General features: G+C 37.4%; 1 protein-coding gene across 36 annotated transcripts in view; it reads left to right on the plus strand.

Moving 5' to 3' along the window:
• The window catches only part of LMO7 (LIM domain 7), a 310,361-nt gene that overhangs the window by 48,611 nt on the left and 241,374 nt on the right, over nt 1-20,376 (plus strand). For 4 of the 36 annotated variants that reach the window (XM_054665399.2, XM_063792220.1, XM_063792221.1 and 1 more), the window contains exons 7-8: nt 6,293-6,351; nt 7,255-7,470. The exons of the other annotated variants lie outside the window; for them this stretch is intronic. In XM_054665399.2, the coding sequence (XP_054521374.1) occupies nt 6,293-6,351; nt 7,255-7,338 (143 nt within the window). In that variant the 3' untranslated portion in view covers nt 7,339-7,470. Of the gene's footprint in view, nt 1-6,292; nt 6,352-7,254; nt 7,471-20,376 lie in introns of those variants that run through there. 36 annotated transcript variants of the gene reach the window in all.

Genomic DNA, 20,376 nt, shown 5'->3' on the forward strand with positions numbered 1-20,376 from the left:
AATCCAGGATTATGTGTTGAATTTGTCATGTTTCTTTGTCTCCTTTAATCTGGAACAGTACCTCAGAATGCTTTCTTGTCTTTCATGACTGTAACATTTATTTTAAGAGTATAGGGCAGTTACTTTGAGATTATCCTCCAATTTAGGCCATCTGATTTATCCTCATGATTTATGCATTTTTGGCAGGAATAACTACAGAAATAATGCTGCGTTCTTCTCAGTGCATCATATCGAGAGGCACATGATGTCAATTTGCCCCATTACTGGTGATGTTTAGTGACTTTTAGGTAGTTTCTTCACAATAAAGTTAAGAAGTATGTCATGCAGTTGCTCATCAAGCTTTTATCCTCCAGATTTTGCATCCATTGATTATTCTTGACTGGATTATCATTATGACTATTGCCAAATGGCAATTAAAAAAAAATTCCCCCAACATTAGAAGCTTTCCTTTTCCTCTCATTTATTCATTTATAATCAGAATGGACTCATGGATTCCTACTTTACTTAAATGATTATAATCCATGATATCATGTATTTTTATGCTCAAATTACTGCAGAGTTGGCCTTTGAAAGGAACCCCTTCAAACTGCAGCCTTGATGTCCTGGGCTCCAGCAATCCCCTTGTCACAGCCTCCTGAGTAGCTGGGACTGTAGGCCTGTGCCACCATGCCTGGCTATTTTTTTTTTTTTTTTTGTAAATTGGGGTCTAGCTATGTTGCCCAGGCTGGTCTTGAACTCCTGGGCTCAATTGATCCTCCTGCTTTAGCCTTCCAAAGTGCTGGGATTACAGGCATGAGGCACTGCACACAGGCCATAGTTTTAATTTTTAAGAGTTCTTCTGTTCTCTGAGTTTGCATAGCATTTGAAAATATGGCATTCTGTTCTTTTATGTATGTAGAATTTCCTCATTTTAAGGATAGTAATAATACAGGAATACCTCATTTGACTGTACTTTACATATATTTCATTTTTTACAAATTGAAGGTTTATGGCAATCTTGCTTTGAGCAAGCTTATTGGCACCATTTTTTCCAACAGCATGTGCTCACTTTGTGTTTCTGTGTCACGCTTTGGTAATTCTCCCAACATTTCAAACGTTTTATTATTATATCTGTTATGGTATCTGTGATCAGTGATCTTTGATATTACTACCATAATTGTTTTGGGATGCCACAAACTATACCCATATACGCTGGCAAACTTAATTGATTTCATGTATGTGTTCTGACTGCTCCATTAACCAGCCATTTCCCCATCTCTTTTCCTCTCTTTGAACTTCTCTATTCCCTGAGACACAATAATATTGAAATGAGGCCAGATAATAACCCTACAAAGGCCTGTAAGCATTCAAGTCACACGTCTCTCACTTTAAGTCAAAAACTAGAAATGATTAAGCTTAGTGAGGAAGGCATATTGAAAGCCAGGATGGTCTGATAGCTAGGCCTCTTGTGCAAAACAATAAGCCAAGTTGTGAATGCAAAGGAAAAGTTCTTGAAGGAAATTAAAAGTGCTGCTCCAGTGAACACATGAATGACGAGAAAGCAAAACAGCATTATTGCTGATATGGAGAAAGTTTGAGTGGTCTGGATAGAAGATCAAACTAGCTACAACATTTTCTTAAGCCTAATCTGGAGCAAGGCCATACCTCTTTTCAGTTCTGTTAAGGCTGAGAGAGGTGAGGAAGCTACAGAAGAAAGGTCTGAAGCTAGCAGTTGGTTCATGAGGTTTAAGGAAAGAAGTCATCTCCATAACATAAAAGTGCATGGTGAAGCAGCATGTGCTGATGGAGAAGCTGCAAGTTATCCAGAAGATCAAGCTCAGATCTTCCGTGAAGGTGGCTACGTAAACAACAGATTTTCCATGTAGATGACTAGCCTTCTCTTGGGAAGAAGATGCCATCTAGGACTTCTGTAGCTAGAGAGGAGATGTCAACACCTGCCTTCAAAGCTTCAAAGGACAGGCTGATTGTCTTGTTAATGCAGATGGTGACTTTCAGTTGAAGCCAATGATCATTTGATATTCAGAAAATTTTAGGGTCCTTAAGAATGATGCTAAATCTTCTCTGCCTATGCTCTATAAATGGAACAACAGAGCCGGGATGATAGTATATCTATTTATAGCCTGGATTACTGAATCTCTTAAGCCCTCTGTTGAGACGTACTGCTCAGAAAAAGATTCCTTTGAAAATATTACTGCTAATTGACAATGCACCTGGTAATCCAAGAAGTCCGATATAGATATATTTACAAAGAGATTAATATTTTCATTTCTGCTAACACAGCATCCATTCTGCAGCCCATGGATCAAGGAATCATTTAGACTTTCATTTCTTGTTATTTAAGAAATACAGTTTGCGAGACTATAGCTGCCACAGTGATTGCTTTGATGGATCTGAGAATAGTAAATTGGAAACTTCCTGGAAAGGATTCACCATTCTAGATGCCCTTAAGAACATTCATGATTTATGGGAAGAGCTCAAAATATCAACATTAACATGAGTTTGGAATAAGTTGGTTCCAATCCTCATGGATGACTTTGAGGGGTTTAAGACTTCATTGGAGGAAGTAACTGCAGATATCGTGAAAATAGCAAGAAAACTAGAATTAGAAGGGGAGCCTGAAGATGTGACTGAACTGCTGCAATCTCATGATAAAACTTGAACAAGTAAGGAGTTGCTTCTTAAAGATGAGCAAATAAACTGATTTCTTGAGATGTAATCTACTCCTAATAAAGAAGTCATGAACAGTGTTAAAATGACCACAAACCATAAAGGATTTAGAAGATTACATAAATGTAGTTGATAAAGCAGCAGCAGAATTTGAGAGGATTGACAACATTTTTGGAAGAAGTTCTCCTGTGGGTAAAATGCTGTCAAACAGCATCACATGCTACAGAGAAATCTTTCATAAAAGAAAGAGTCAAATGTGGCAAACTTCATTACTGTCTTATTTTAGGAAATTTCCACAGCTACCCCAACCTTCAGCAACCGCCGTCCTGATCAGTCAGGAGATATCAACATCAAAGCAAGCCCCTCCATCAGCAAAAAGATGGCAACTTGCTGAAGGCTGAGATGATCATTAGCCTTTTTAGGAATAAAGTGTTTTTTAATTAAGGTATGTACATTGTTTTCTTAGACATAATGCTAATGTATACCTAATAGACTACAGAGTAATATAAACATAACTTTTATATGCACTAGGAAACAAAAAAATTTGTGACTCATTGTATTGTGATACTTGCTTCATTGTGGTATTCTGGAAGCTAACCCACAATATCTCTCAGGCATGCCTGTACATTTTTTAGAAGTTTTAATTTCTGTATAGTCTCTCTTTTTTAAGCCCGTACATTTTTAAAAAGTTTTTATTTCTGTGGCTGGGTGTGGTAGCTCACGCCTGTAATCCCAGCACTTTGGGAGGCCGAGGTGGGTGGATCACAAGGTCAGGAGATCGAGACCATCCTGGCTAACATGGTGAAACCCCATCTCTACTAAAAATACAAAAAATTAGCTGGGTGTGGTGGTGGGTGTCTGTAGTCCCAGCTGCTCGGGAGGCTGAGGCAGGAGAATGGCGTGAACCCAGGAGGCAGAGCTTGCAGTGAGCTGAGATTGCGCCACTGTACTCCAGCCTGGGCGACAGAGCGAGACTCTGTCTCAAAAAAAACAAAAACAAAAACCAGTAAAACAGTTTTTATTTCTGTATAGTCTCTGTTTTTTAAGCTCCATCATTCATGTCGTTGGCCATTGTTGGGTATTTGACAGTAGCTGATACTCAGTTATCTGCACCAAAAAGCATTTCGTGATGTTTGTCATGTCGCTTGTCTCTTGTACAACTCTGTTGTCACCTTTCTCTGGGGGCTTGTGATCACACTATGCAAAAAACAAGTTCTGAATGAATTGGTTAGTTACTACCAAAAAGTCAGGCCACTATTTTCTTCCCCGTCCAGCCTGGAAGTGGCACAGCCATTTGGACTGGGGTTTTTAGGTTACATGACCCATGTACAAGGTGCAGCTTTTTCCTGCCTCTTTTAGAAGGGGCCTGTAAGTGTGACAGTCTCTGAGCCTCATGGATTCTTCTGCAGCATATGCATTTACTGAAATTACACCCAAAGTTGTTGGCAAGTGACAGTTTTGTGGTAGTGGTGTTTGGAACAACAGCAAATTTTACATTTTATTGTTTTGGCAAAATTTTTCTGTGAAGGACCAAGTAGTAAATATTTTAGGTTTTGTGGGCTACATACTGTCTTTTAAAAACATAAAAACCAGTCTTAGCTTAAAGGAGGCATTAAAAATACACTGAGGGCTGGATTTGGCCCATGGATTAGAATAACAGTAAAAATCATAATTAATCTTTGTTCTATACTGCTATTATGAAAATAGACTGTACGGTTTTGACATTTCAGGATCAGTTGTTTAACAATCTTAGTCTATAATAATTGAAATTAATTATATGTTACTTTAAACAGCTGCATTCGAAGGAAAATTGCTCACTGCCATTTTTTGTTTTTATTTTATTATGTTATTATTTTATTTTTTTAGAGACAGAATCTCACTTTGTCACCCAGGCTGGAGTGCAGTGGCACGATCATAGCTTGCCGCATCCTTGAACTCCTGGGCTCAAGTGATCCTCCTGCCTCAGCCTCCCAAACAGCTGGGACTACAGATTTGTGCCACTATACCTGGCTAATTTATTAATTCTTTGTAAAGGTGGGGTCTCACTGTATTGCCCAGGCTGGTGTTGAACTCCTGGCCTCAAGCAATCTTCTTAAATTACAGGCGTGAGCCACCACACCCAGCCATAACTGAGTTTATTAGCTCTTTAGTCTCATGAATGACACACACACAAAAATGATGGAAACCAGGAAAATACATATATTAAGCCAGGTGCTGTTGCATGTGCCTGCAGTCCCAGCTACTTGGGAAGCTGAGGCAGGAGGATTGCTTGAACGCAGGAGGTTAAGTTCAGCCTGGGGAATATAAGTGAGGCCCTGTCTCTAAATTAAATAGAAGAAAGAAAAATACAAAAGGAAAAAATATATATTAATTTATAATTTGGTTAGGGAGGGAACAGCCTACATTGTTTACTTATACTTTTGCCTTTATGTAAACATTAAAAAATAATACAAAATGGGGTGGCACATAATGAATGTGATAGTCATATAAACATAGAATAGTCTATTGAAGAATAAGCATTTACCACAAAAGGATATTTTAAGAAGACATTTTATGATATATTATTGAGAAATATACATTATAATTTAGAAAGATAGTATAAGTTCATAGAAATATGGATAATTAAGTGTTCATGTGTAATATAGTTACAGGAAAATATTTCCTAAAGGTTCTTAGAAACTTTAGGAATTATGTCCCAGGCATTGTAATTTAGGGATAAGTTTCTTTAGGATTTTGAATATTTATCTCAATGTTAGTCCAAAAATAGGAATCACAAATTCTGATGATATAATTTATAGAAATTAATATTACTTTTTATGGAGATGAATTTATGTGTTGATTTTCATTCATTTTTAAAAAAAAATCTAACAACCAAGTCTATTACTAGATGCATATTCAGAAATTTTTATTATGGTTAGAAACCATGGAATCGTAGAAGGGGCTGTGTTTTATGGATTGAACTTAATGAAGAGCCACTTACAAGACATCTGAGATTATGGATTTGGATATATAATTGTCAGTTGACTTTGGGTTAGCATGAGTTTAAATAATTCTGGACTTCTTAAAAAATAATATTGAAAAAGTACTAGTTTATTTAAGTTGATTGTGAATTTGCTTATTTTGGTGGTCAGTAAAATAACCCTGGGTTATTTGGATTATTCCTCTATATTACTGCATTGGTAGTACACAGTTAATAGTAGTATTGTATAAGCCATGACAGTGTAGCTCCCTTTCATTGTTTTAAACATGTCTGTCTTACTTGAGATCTTCCTATTTAAAGTGAAAAAAGAAATTTTTTTAATTTCCAAGGATAAAAGCTGGGGTGATAATTTTAAAAAAACTGACAATAATTTTGCGTATTATTTTCAGGAAACGAAAGCCAGCATTGTAATAAATTCTGTTCATGAAGATAATTTAGGCTTTCAAATATGGAAGCAAAGTTCTAACTAATAACCTTTAATAAAAAATATTCATGGTAGCACATTAAAACATTTGTTTTGGGATATATTATTGAAAATGGCTTTTAACTTTTCTTGCCTCACTGGGGGAAGAGGAAAATGGAAGTTGAAAGCACATTATCCTGTAAAAACAGCTAAGCATTCAATTGTTTGTCTGTTTTCCACAGATGGGCGGAAGCCATTTCCAATTAACCATGGTGAAACTAGTGATGAAACTTTATTAGAGGTAACAGTAACACTTGTTGGCCCATCTTCATCAATATTTTGTCATCTTTAAAACATCTCTAAAGGTCACTTGCATAACATTTTCTTTGTATTTGGATACTTCTTTATCCTTGTTCTCTCTAGAAAATCCAAAAAGAAAATTTATATTAGTGTTAAAAATCTACAACAAATAAAGAGGTTTTCACAGCTCTATGAACAAATGTAAAATTTGAAAAGGCAAGAATAGTATTGAAAGACTTGCTCATTATATCCCAGATTTCATCAAATCCAGGATACCATTAATTGTATCTTGATCCTGATTTTAGAGATTTTAAAACATGAATAAATTGTGTGGCTTAGAATCAATGAAACGTGATTTTTAGGTGAAAAGTTTCTTAATAGCATTTTAAGAACACTTACGGCCAGGCATAGTGGCTCACGGCTATAATCCCAGCACTTTGGGAGGCCGAGGCGGGTGGATCACCTGAGGTCAGGAGTTCGAGACCAGCCTGACCAATATGGTGAAACCCCACCTCTACTAAAAATATATAAATTAGCTGGGCATGGTGGTATGTGACTGTAGTCCCAGCTACTAGGGAGGCTGAGATAGGAGAATTGCTTGAACCCGGAAGGCAGAGGTTGCAGTGGGCCGAGATTGCACCACTGCACTCCAGCCTGGGTGACAGAGCAAGACTCTGTCTCAAAAAACAAACAAACAAACAAACAAAAACTTACTGTATCTTATACTTTTGTACAAAGCAAATTAGGGCACCCGTGTTCACTTTTCTGGTGGTCTTTATTTCTCATCTGGAAAAGGAAGTTTACAGTGTAAAATTAGTATGAATTAGAAAAATATGAAATGTTTATCATTTGTAAGTAAAACACTTTTACACTGAAAAATCATACTTTTTTTTTTCCTCCATAGGATGCCATAGAAGTTTGCAAGAAGTTTATGGAGCGCGACCCTGATGAACTAAGATTTAATGCGATTGCTCTTTCTGCAGCATAGCTTGTCAATAATGGAAACACCAAAAACTGTATTATTTGCAACTAAATTTTCTCTGCCATACACTAACTCAAAAATTTTGATATTTTCATTAACTTGATGATTAAACTTTATGTGAGTTAAACTTTGCCTTAACCTGTGTTTTATGTTATTTTTGCTCCAGGTTAAAGGTGCAATGCTTTCCTCCTCTTTTCTTGTGAACGATTTATCTTGTTTGAAAACTAGCAATAGCTTTCTTATTCTTTTTAGATTTTACAGGAAATTTTGTATTGGGATACTAGGCACAATTTCCATCTGCATAACATGAATATATATTATCTATGTTAACATGTTTATTTAGAAAACATTTGTGAAGCATCTGCTTGTAACGAGATGGATGCCATTCTGGGTTCAGAAGTTAAAGCATAGAACGCTGTTGAAAAATGTGATAGTCATGGAGCTTATGTTATTGTGAGAAGAGATAAATAACAAACACATCAAGATAAATACCAATGATAGATGCTGTGTGGAGAATTAAAATAGGATTTGTGTTAGGGAATGACCGAGCAGCTACTTTAGATTTTGTTGTCAGGGAGGCTTCTGTGAGGAGGTGACTTTAAAGTTAAGATCTGAATGACTAAGCCTGTCATAAAGGTGGTGGGGAAGAGCAGAAGAAGTAATGAATGTGGAGTCCCTAAAGTAGGAACATCTTGCTGTATTGTAGGACCAGGAAGGAGGTTCAAGTGGCCAGAACATAGAAAGTAATAGGGAAAGTAGCAAGAGATGAGGTCAGAAAAGTAGGGGCTTTTTGATACAGGAAAAGGCATTTGGATTCATTGCAAATGTGATGGTAAGCCATTGGAGAATTTTAAGCAGGACAGGAACTTGCTTTGATTTATAATTTTAAAAGGTCCCTCTGACAACTCCATGGATAATATATTGAGGAAGGGAGCAAGAATAGAGGTAGAAAAACCTGTGAGGTGCCCACTGTAGTTGTTCAGTGGGATGATGATGGCTGGGCCTTAAAAATGGTAGATTAGATAGAGGCCAGGTGCAGTGGCTCATGCCTGTAATGCCAACATGTTGAGGCATGCAGCCAGGAATTTGAGACCAACCTGGGTAACAAAGCGAGACCCCATCTCTACAAGAAAAAAAAAAAAAAAAAATGCCGGACATGGTGGCATATGCCTGTAGTCCTAGCTACTCAGGAGGCTGAGGCGGGAAGGATTGCTTGAGCCCAGGAGTTTGAGGCTGCAGTGAGCCATGATTGTATCACTGCTCTCTAGACTGGGTGATGGAGGGAGACCCTGTCTCAAAAATAATAAATAAATTTAGATGGTGGTACATGAGTGAATTTTGGTTGTGCTTTGAAGAAGGAAGGGCTTCAATTGAGTCTTTAAGGATATGTGGAAAGGCAGTAGAAAAGTGAAAGGGCATTTATAGAGTTGGGCCAAAACACAGAGTTGATGTGATGACAGTGTTCTATATCTTTTTGGGAGAGGAATAGCCATTACTCGGGTATATACATTTATAAAAACTCATTGACTTGTACATTAAAAATCTGTACTTCACTGTATATGCATTTTACCTAAAGTAGGGGGAGGTAGTAGTTGGTTACTTGGAATATGCATTTATCATAACTCTGAATTGTACATTTAAAATCTGTACTTTACATACATTTTATCTTAAGAAAAAAAACCAGGGTTGGGTTGAAATGAGTATAATAGGAGAAAAACCAGATTGGTCTAGAATGAAGTTTTTGACCAGTAATTGAATATAGATGTTTACGCACAATTCATTGAGTTAAGAGTAGTAAGGCGTGGCTTTTAGAATGAATTAGATCTTTGTTACTCAAGTGTGGTTGCATCATAGTACCTGGGAGCTTCTTAGAAATGGGAAATTTCAGACCCCACCCCCAAAACCTTTTAACAAGATCCCTGCTTATTCATAAGCAATAAATTAAACCGGAAGCACTAGATTAGATTAGTTAAGCATTTTTAACAAGATCTCTTCTTATTAATAAGCAATAAATTAAGTTTGGGAAGCACTAGATTAGAAAAATAGACTATAACGAGGAAAATAACTTCGGAAGATATTTAAGCTTACCATTATTCTACAGTGAAAAGGGCATGGGTGAAATGTTGGCAATAGGGATGAAAAAATAATCTGAAACAATTTGATAGACTGTATATGCAGATGATGCTTACCATACCAATAATAACGACCCACATATTCTATTCTTGTTACATTATCTTTTCTGTGTTATCTTAAATATTTTAAACATTCCTAAGCAGTTTTCTGCCTGTTGCCTTGCTGGATTTCTCTTAATTATATGATTTCTTAATAGATCCTAAATCAATGGCACATTACCTAGAATTTACATAGTTTCTCAAAATATGCTGTGAGAAACACTAACTTTGCAGGACTCTTAATGGGTAAGAAAGATTTGAAGTCAAGTATCTTGAAAATATTGGGTTAAACAATTTTTTTGAAAGTTACAGGTATATTTGGAGGGGGGCAATTATAGAATGCCTCAGTTTTTTCAAAAAATATTCCATGTATTATGAACAACATTTTCTAAACATTTTAGGGAGCAGCACTTAGAGCTAGCCTTCTTTGGCACACAGTTTAAGGTGGTAGTCCCTTGTGGAACAGACAGCTTGAAAACTTTTCTTGCTTCTCTCTTAGGTTTATGTGTAAACTTTTAGTTCTCAACTCTATTCCCTACAATACTTTGTTTAGTCACTTTCTTAAAACTTGGCACTTGTAGAAAAGATTAATAGTTTACTTTGTGTGAAAACTCGTGGAGACACTAAGGTTGATAAGTTGTGGGTTATTTCTGTATACTGCTGTTAGTGACTGTGATAGCGGGGAAAATAGAACTAAAATGAGAACTAGAACTAAATGTTTTTGCTTGGTGGACTTTTGAGAACATCATCTTTCACTGGGTATAATGGTTTGCTTTAAATTACTGAAACAGATGAGCTTTTATGAGCCCCATAATACTTAACCTGAATATTTTCAATGTTCATTTGTGAGTAAAGCAGAAGTTACCTGTATTCTATGGCAAGTCGAAGTTTAAGCTATCTTAAATGAAAACTATCTTTGATTCCTTATAAAAAATATTTGAACGAATCTGATTTAAATTTATTTTATTCCATCTTTGATTTGTGTGCAAGCCTTACTTGATAAGCTTTATCACTGGGCTGTGTATAACATACAACCTGCTTATTTAATGAAAATAGTAGAGCTTAAAAGGTATTTTTAGACATAAATGTTTGTCTACTACTGTATCTTTCAAAAGAAGCATTATAGGGCTTATGATTCCTCTGTTGGTGCTGGTAAGAATTGCAAAGAGGCATATTTCCATCACTTTTTTAGAACTTTCCTATTCATAGAAATTTATTTCTTTTAGGTAAATCTTATGTAGGTATATATATGTATATATATGTGTGTATGTATATATATGTACACACATTCACACATGCATACCTTGAAAAGGCAAATAACCTTGGTTTAAATCCTCTATCTTATTTAAATCCATGACTGAAGTTAAGTAAAACCACTTTGAAAAGTGTGTAATCAGCTGGGCATGGTGGCTCATGCCTGTAGTCCCAGCACACCTGTAGTCCCAGCACTTTGAGAGGCAGAGGTGGGCAGATTGCTTGAGCCCAGGAGTTCAAGACCAGTCTGGGCAACATGGTGAGACCTCATCTCTACTAAAAATACAAAAATTAGCTGGGTATGGTGGTGTGCATCTGTGGTCCCAGCTACTTGGGAGGTTGAGGTGGAAGGATTGCTTGAGCCTGGGAGGTGGAGGCTGCAGTGATCCAAGATCACACCACTGCACTTCAGCCCCAGTGACAGTAAGACCCTGTCTCAAAAAACAAAACAAAACAAAACAAAAACTGTAATCATTATATAAGGTTTTTAGAACTAATTTAGAGGGATTTATATACACATAAAGTTTAATAGTTAATGTTACCAGATTCCCTGGTAAGATCTTAAAATGAGCTTCCTTGTGTTCTCAACAACATTGCTACTAAAAACCAAGTGTGGAATATACTCTTCAGATAGCAGCAAATGTTTTGTCATTTCCTTTGCTTCTGTTGATTTTCAAAAGTTTACCTCCTTAAAATACATAAACTATTGTGTTGTAGAAGATTCCACATGATGAAGGGCATTAATTTTCTTGTGCCACTGGTGCCAGTTGATCAGACCAACCTAACATGCCTCAGTTTCATGCATATTCTCACTTGTTTTCCTTCTGAATAAAAGTTATTCTAAATCTTTCTCTTGACTTCTTTGTTTAGGGTAGTGGTTCTGAACCTGTCTGTTGCTTCTACCTACTTGATAGGTGAGGGTCCTCAGTACAACATTTTTCCAGAGGCCACAACTAGATATTATATAGGAGGTTATAAAGACAAAGGCTGGCTATTACGAGCAATTCCTTATTGTCTAATTGATCAGGAAACCCCTGGTTTAGGGACACTAAATGTATATGGCCTATACTGAAAACTACTTTGCAAAATTAATTTAAAATTGCTTAGAAATATATAATGTAGCTCTTATAATCTACAAGGTAGATATGAATATAACTTGAATTATTTAAAATAAGAATCAGCTAAGTGATATGAATGGCACAATTTAATTATTTGGTTCAGAACTATACTCTTTATCAACATGTAAACATAGTTGATATTCAGATAAATAAGTTATGTTTAATAGTGTGTCCTTTAAGAGCTAAAGGATCTCTGTGTCCTGCACATGTTTTATGACTACAAGATGAAAACAAATTGCTTGAGGTTATATTTGTATCTTAAACATGAAAAACTTGAAGCACATGCAAAGGTTGTAAATTAGACTGTTCTTTAAAAAATGTAGTAAAACCTGTCTGATGAAAAGTTGCATTGCTTACTGAGAGTTCACCTGTGGGAGAAGATGACAAAAAAAAAAAAATTGCATCTGAATTTTCCTGTGTGGCTAAGCCAAGAAAGTACTTTTCCACAGGGTTATTTTCTTTATTCTCCCTGAATACTAAGTATTTGAAACCAGAAGTTCCTCCCATCTTCCACCACTACAGAAATAATATACATTTTATCCTAGTGTGCAGGGAATGTATGACAGGGAATGTTCTCTGTGCATATTTTTTGCCATCAAGACCAAAACATGATATTTCATGGTCAGGGTATAACTTAAAAGATGTATTCTTCTGAAGAGTTGACTTTAAAACAAAATGCAAATACCTTAAATATTTTTTATATTAATATGATAGAGACATTAGTTCTTATAGCCACATTCTGGTACTATAATCAGGTACATTGAAGTATTCAAGATAAGAGCACAAAAGTACTGATTTTAAGAACTTTAGAAAACATGGCTTATGGGCAATATAAACTTGAAGAATGTTTAAAGCAAACTATTTACTTCATGGTTTTAGTTTTTACCTCGTTTTTCCCATTTTGGAAGACTAAAGCATGTACGTCAGTTGTTACAAGTATTCCAGTGAAGGCTTTTAGTTTTTGAAGGACTAGTAGGCATCTCCTGTTTTTTTTTGTTTTGTTTTGTTTTTAAATGGTGCATGAAATGCCAAGTGAAAGTGACTTCTTTTTTTTTTTTTAATCTTTAACTTTTTGTTTTCACGGGTACATAGTAGGTGTATATATTTAGGGGGTACATGAGATATTTTGATACAGGCATCCAATTTGGAATCATCACATCAGGGTAAATGGGGTATCTGTCACCTGAAGCATTTATCCTTTGTGTTACAACAGTCCACATATACTCTTAGTTATGTACAATTAAATGATTGACTATAGTCACACTGTTGTGGTATCAAATACTAATTCGTACTTTCTAACTTTTTTTTGTGCCCATTAACCATCCCCACTCCCTCACTACCCTTCCCACCTTCAGGTAACCACCATTCTGTTCTCTATCTCCATGAGTTTAATTGTTTCAATTAATTTTTTAGCTCCCACAAATAAGTGGGAACATAGAATTTTGTCTTTGTGTCTGGCTTATTTCACTTGACAGAATGACTGCCAGTTCTATCCATGTTGTTGCAAATGACAGGATCTCATTCTTTTTATGGCTGAATAACACTCCTTTCTGTATAGTACCATGTTTTCTTTATCCTTTCATCTATTGATGGACACTTAGGTTGCTTTGAAATCTTGGCTGTTATGGATAGTGCTGCGCTAAACAGGCGAGTACAGATAATCTCTTCAATATACTGATTTTCTTTCTTTTGTATGTATACTTAGCAATGGGATTGCTAAATTATAGGGTAGTCCTATTTTTAGTTTTTTGATGAATCTCCAAACTCTTCTCCATAGTGTTTGTACTAATTTACTTTCCCACCAACAGTGTATGAGGGTTCCTTTTTCTCTACATCCTCATTTTTATTGCCTGTCTTTTGGATAAAAGCCATTTTAACTGGGGTGAGATAATGTCTCATCGTAGTTTTGATCTCCATTTCTCTAATGATCAGTGATGTTGAGCACCTTTTCATATTTGCCATTTGTGTGTCTTCTTTTGAGAAATGTCTGTTTAGATCTTTTGCCCAATTTAAAATCAGATTGTTAAATATTTTTTCCGATTGTTTGAGCTCTTTATATATTCTGGTGATTAATCCCTTGTCAGATGGCCAGTTTGCAGATATTTCCCCATTCTATGTGTTGTCTCTTCACTTTGTTGATGGTTCCTTTGCTATGCAGAAGCTTTTTAACTTGATGTGATTCCATTTGGTCATTTTTGCTTTGGTTGCCTGCGGTTGTGAGGTATTTATTACTCAATAAATCTTTGCCCTGTCTAATGTCCTGGAGTTTCCCCAGTGTTTTCTTGTAATAGTTTCATAGTTTAGGGTCTTAGATTTGTCTCTGTCTTTTTTTTTTGAGACAGAGTCTTGATCTGCTGCCCAGGCTGTAGTGCAATGGTGCTATCTTGGCTCACTGAAACCTCTGCCTCCCAGGTTCAAGCGATCCTCCCACCTCAGCCTCCCGAGTAGCTGGGATTACAGGTCCACGTCGCCATGCCCGGCTAATTTTTGTATGTTTAGTAGAGACAGGTTTTTTGCCATGTTGGCCAGGCTGGTCTTGAACTCCTGGCCTCAAGTGATCTGCCCTCTTCGGCCTCCCAGGGTGCTGGGATTACAGATGTGAGCCACCACACCCAGCCCGATTTAAGTCATTAATTCATTTTGTTTGAATTTTCTATATAGTGAGAAATAGGGGTCTAGTTTCATTCTTCTGCTTTGGATATCCAGTTTTCCCAGCACCATTTACTTAAGATACTGTCCTTTCCTCAATGTATGTTCTTGGCACTTTTGTCAAAAATGAGTTCACTGAAGATGTGCGGATTTGTTTCTGGGTTCTCTATTCTGTTCCATTGGTCTACGTATCTGTTTTTATGACAGTACTCTGCTCTTTTGATTCTATAGCTCTGTAGTATAATTTGAAGTCAGGTACTGTGATTCCTCCAGTTTTGTTCTTTTTGCTCAGGATAGCTATTCTGGGTCCTTTGTGGTTCCATATACATTTTAGGATTTTTTTTTCTATTTCTGTGAAGAATGTAATTCCTATCTTGATAGAGATTACATTGAACCTGCAGGCTGCTTTGGGTAGTATGACCATTTTAACAATATTGATTCATCCAATCCATGAACATGGAATATTTTTCCATAGTTTGGTGTCCTCTTCAATTCCTTTCATCAGTGTTTAATTTTCATTGTAGAGATCTTTATTTGCTTAAGTTAATTCCTAGGTATTTAATTTTATTAGGAGCTATTGTAAATGGGATTACTTTTTTATTTCTTTTTTATATTGTTCACTGTTGGCATATAGAAATGCTACTGATTTTTGTGTGTTGATTTTGTATCCTGCAACTTTACTGTGAATTTATCAGTTCTAATAGTATTGTTATGGAATCTTTAGATTTTTCCAAATATAAGATTGTATCATCTACAAATAAGGAAAATTTGATTTCTTCCTTTCCAGTTTGGATGCCATTTATATCTTACCTGATTGCTGTAGCTAGGACTTTCAGTACTATATTGAATAACAGTGGTGAAAGTGGACATCCTTGTCATGTTCCAGTTCTTAGAGGAAAGGCTTTCAGTTTTTCTCCATCCAGTATGATACTAGCTGTGAGTCTGTTGTATATGGTTTTTATTATGTTGAGGTGCATTCCTTCCATACTCAGTTTTTAAAGATTTTTTTAATCATGAAAGGATGTTGAATTTTATCAAATACTTTTATAGCATCAATTGAAATAATCATATGTTTTCTTCTTCATTCTTTTGATATGATTTATCACATTGATTGATTTGTATATGTGGAACCATCCTTGCATCTTTGGGATAAATCCCACCTGGTGATGATGAAAGAACTTTTTAATGGGTTGTCAAATGTGATTTGCTAGTATTTTGTTCAAGATTTTTACATGAATGTTCATCAGGGATATTGGCCTGTAGTTTTCTTTATTTCTTTCTTTCTTTTTTTTTTTTGGTCTGGTTTTGGTATCAGGGTATTACTGGCCTGGTAGAAAGAGTTTGGAATTATTCCCACCTCCCCTTATTGTTGGAATAGTTTGAATAGGATTGATACTAGTTTTTCTCTAAATATTTGGGAAAATTCAGCAATGAAGCCACCAGGTACTGGGCATTTCTTTGGTGGGAGACATTTCATTACAGCTTTAATCTCATTACTTGTAATTGGTCTGTTTGGATTTTGGATTACTTCATGGTTCAATCTTATTAGGTTGTATGTGTCTAGGAATTTACCAATTTCTTCTATGTTTTCCAATTTATTGGCATATAGTTGCTGATAGTAACCTCTAATGGTCCTTTGAATTTCTGGCGTATTGGTTGTAATATCTCCTTTTTCATATCTGTCTTTATTTGAGTCTTCTCTTTTTTTTATGCAAGTCTGGCTAAAGGTTTGTCAATTTTATCTTTTCAAAAAACCGATTTTGTGTATCATTGATCTTTTTTTATTTGTTTCAGATACATTTATTTCTGCTCCAAACTTTATTATTTCTTCTAATTTTGGGTTCAGTTTGCCCTTGCTTTTCTAGTTCTTTAAGAATAGTTGTTAGATTGTTTATTTGAAGTTCTTCTGCTTTTCTGATGTAGGCACTTAGAGCTATAAGCTTTCCTCTTAGTACTGCTTTTGGTATGTTGTGTTTCCATTATCATTGGTTTCAGTTTTTCAATTTCCTTCTTAATTTCTTCATTGACCCACTAGTCATTCAAGAACACACTTTAATTTCCATGTGTTTGTATAATTTCCAAAATTCCTCTTGTTACTGATTTCTAGTTTTATTTTATGGTGGTCAGAGAAGATACTTGATATTATTTCATTTTTTTAAAATGTTTTAAGACAAACGGTCTATCCTTGAGAATGATCTATGTGCTGAGGAGAAGAATGTGTATACTATAGCTGTTGGATGAAATATTCTGTAAATATCTGTTAAGTTCATTTGCTCTGCAGAGCCCATTAAATCTGATGTTTCTTTGTGGATTTTCTGTCTGGATGATCTGTTCAGTGCTAAAAGAGGGGTATTGTGGTCTCCGGCTATTATTGTGTTAGGGTCTAAATATTTGCTTTGTAAATCTGGGTGCTCCAGTGTTGCATGCATAAATATTTACAATTGTTATATCCTCTTGCTAAATTGACTCCTTTGCTGTTAAATAATGACCTCCTTGTTTCTTTTTATCATTTCTGTCTTGAAAGCTATTTTGTCTAATGTAAGTGTAGGTACTCCTGATCTTTCTTGGTTTCTATTTGCCTGGAATATCTTTTTCCATCCCTTTATATTTAGTCTATGTGTGTCTTTATATGTGAAGTGTGTTTCTTTTAGGCAACATATTGTTGGGTCTTATTTTTTATCCATTCACCCACTCTGTGTCTTTTGATTGGAGAGTGTAGTCCATTTACACTCAATATTGTTATTGATAAGTAAGGACTCACACCTCCCATTTTATTATTTGTTTTCTGGTTGTTTTGTGGTCTTGTGTTCCTTCTTTTTAGTGAAAATTATTTTCTCTGGTGGTATGTTTTAGTTTCTTGCTTTTTATGTTTTTCTGTATCCATTGTATGTTTTTTGGTTTGAGACTACAAGCCATGAGGCTTGCAAATACTATCTTATAACTCATTATTTTAAACAGATAACAACTTAACACTCATTGCGTAAACAAGCTAGCAAATAAGCAAAGAGAAAACTAATAAAAATTCTACACTTTTTTCTGCTTGATCAATTCTGCTATTACGAGAATGTATTCTTCAGTATGTTAGTTGCATTTTCCCACTACAGAATTTCTTTCTTTTTTTTTTTTTTTGAGATGGAATTTTGCTTTTTCACCCAGGCTGGAGTACAGTGTCACGATCTCAGCTCACTGTAACTTCCGCCTTTTGGTTTCAGGTGATTCTCCTGCCTCAGCCTCCTGAGTAGCTGGGATTACAGGCACCCACCACCATGCCCAGCTAATTTTTATATTTTTAGTAGAGACGGGGTTTCACCATGTTGGCCAGGCTGGTCTCGTACTCCTGACCTGGTGATCCGCCCACCTCACCCTCCCAAAGTGCTGGGATTACAGGCATGAGCCACTGTGCCCAGCCTGTTTTTTTTTTTTCCCCAGATGGAATCTCACTTTGTCACCCAAGCTGGAGTGCAGTGGGGTGATCTCGGCTCACTGCAACCTCTGCCTCCTGGGTTCAAGCGATTCTTCTGCCTCAGCCTCCCGAGTAGCTGGTATTATAGGCATGCACCACCACGCCTGGCTAATTTCTGTATTTTTAGTAGACACAGGGTTTCACCATGTTGGCCAGGCTGGTCTCAAACTCCTGACCTCAAGCGATCTGCCTGCCTCAGCCTCTCAAAGTGCTGGGATTACAGGTGTGAGCCACCGCACCTGGCCCCACTCCAGAATTTCTGCTTGATTCTTTTTAATTATTTCAATTTCTTTGTTAAATTTATCTGATAGGATTCTGAATTCCTTCTGTGTGTTATCTTGAATTTCTTTGAGTTTCCTTAAAACGGCTATTTTGAATTCTCTATCTGAAAGGTCACATATCTCTGCCCTTCCAGGCTTGGTCCCTGGTGCCTCATTTAGTTTAGTGAAGTCATGTTTTCCTGGATTCTCTTGATGCTTGTGGCTGTTCATTGGTGTCTGAGCATTGAAGAGTTAGGTATTCGTTGTAGTGTTCAGAGTCTGTGCTTGTTTTCGCCCACCTTTCTTGGAAAGGCTTTCCAGGTATTTGAAGAGACTTGGGTGTTGTGATCTAAGTGGTCACTGCAACCATATCTGCATTAGCCTAGTAACACTGTGGTTCTTGCACACTCATAGAGGTACCACCTTGGTGGTTTTGGATAAGATCTGGAAGACTTCTCTGGATTACTGGGCAGAGACTCTTGTTCTCTTTCCTTACTCTCTCCCAAACAAATGGCCTTCCCCTGCCTCTCTGTTTTGAGCTGCCTGGAGCTGGGAGATGGGTAACACAAGAACACCTGTGGCTACCACCACTGGGACTGTGCTGGGTCAGACCTGAAACCAATACAGCACTGGGTCTTGCCCCAGGCCTGGTGTAACTGCTACCTGGCTACCACCTATGTTTGCTTAAGGCCCTAGGGCTCTACAATCAACAGGTGGCAAAGCCAGCCAGGTTGTGTCCTTCCATTCATGTTAGTGAGTGCCCCTGGGTGCTGGGTGGATCCAGAGATGCCATCTGGGGACCAGGGCATGGAGTTGGAAATCTTAAAATCCAGCTGGTGCTTTATTCTTCTGTGGCTGAGCTGGCACAAAAAACACAAGACAAAGTTCTTCCCACACTTTCCTCCCCTTTTTATAGGCAGGGGAGTCTCTCTCTGTGGCCACCACCACCCCAAGCCTATAGTGAGTACTGCCTGGCTACCACTGATGTTCACTGAAGCCCGAGGGTCTCTTCAATCAGCTTGTGGTTGATTGCTGCCAGGCCTGGGACTTATCCTTCAGGGCAGTGAGCTCCTCTCTGGCCCAGGTCAGGTCCAGAAATGCTGTCCAAGAGCTAAGGCCTAGAATCAGGGACCACAAGAGCCCTCTTGGTGCTCCATCCCACTGTGGTTGAGCGGTACCTAAACTACCCCTTTTACTCTTCCCTTTGTTTTTCTGAAGCAGGAGTCTCTCCTCATACCACCATAGCTGGGAGTGTGCTGGGTCACACCTGAAGCCAGCACATCTCAGAGTCTCACTCAAAGCCCATGGCATGTACTACCTGTCTACTGCTGCTGATTATTCAGGGCCCAAGGGCTTTTTAGTCTTCCCTTCAAGGCAACAGTATCCTTTCTGGCCCAGCATATGTCTAGAAATGTCCTCTGGGAGCTAGCTTCTTACATGGGGGCCTCATGACTCCACCTTGTGCACTATCCTACTGTGGCTGAGCTGGTTTCCAAGTTGTAAGACAAAGTCCTCTACTCTTCCCTTTCCTCAAGTGGAAGGAAGGAGTTTTTCAGAGCTGTGAGCTCTGCTCCCTGGGCTTGGAGGAGGGGTGCTGCAAACCCTCCTTTGGCTGCTCTGGTTGATGTCCCCCACTAGGTCATGTGCCCCTGAAGTCCAGGCTTTGATGCCTGGATCTCCTTTCAAGTTTATTTAGGATTCCAGAGCAGTTGAGCCTGCACTGGCAAAGCTTGCCAGAACTCAAGTTCCAGCCACTGAGATGGATGAATTCACTCTGGCTAGGGCTGGTCTAAATGCTTCCTCTGTGGGCATTGGCTGAGTTCAGTCAAGTGTTGCTTTCCACTGTGACAGGGCAGCACTGAGTTTCAATGCGAAGTCCCATAATCACTGTACTCTCCCTCCCCCAAGCATACAGATTCATTGCTGCTGGGGAATAGGGGAAGGATGGTGTCAGCAATTCAAGACTGTTTTTCCTACCCTCTTCAGCGCCTCTTGCAGTGATTTTAAGTTAAAACAATATACTGTAATTGCTCACCTGATTTTTGGTTCTTATGAAGGTGCTTTTTTGTGTAGATAGTTCTTAAATTTGGTGTTCCTGTGGGGAGGATGATTGGCAGAGGCTTTTATTT

This window comes from Pan troglodytes, chromosome 14 (genome assembly GCF_028858775.2).
Source record: "Pan troglodytes isolate AG18354 chromosome 14, NHGRI_mPanTro3-v2.0_pri, whole genome shotgun sequence".
Taxonomy (NCBI): domain Eukaryota; kingdom Metazoa; phylum Chordata; class Mammalia; order Primates; family Hominidae; genus Pan; species Pan troglodytes.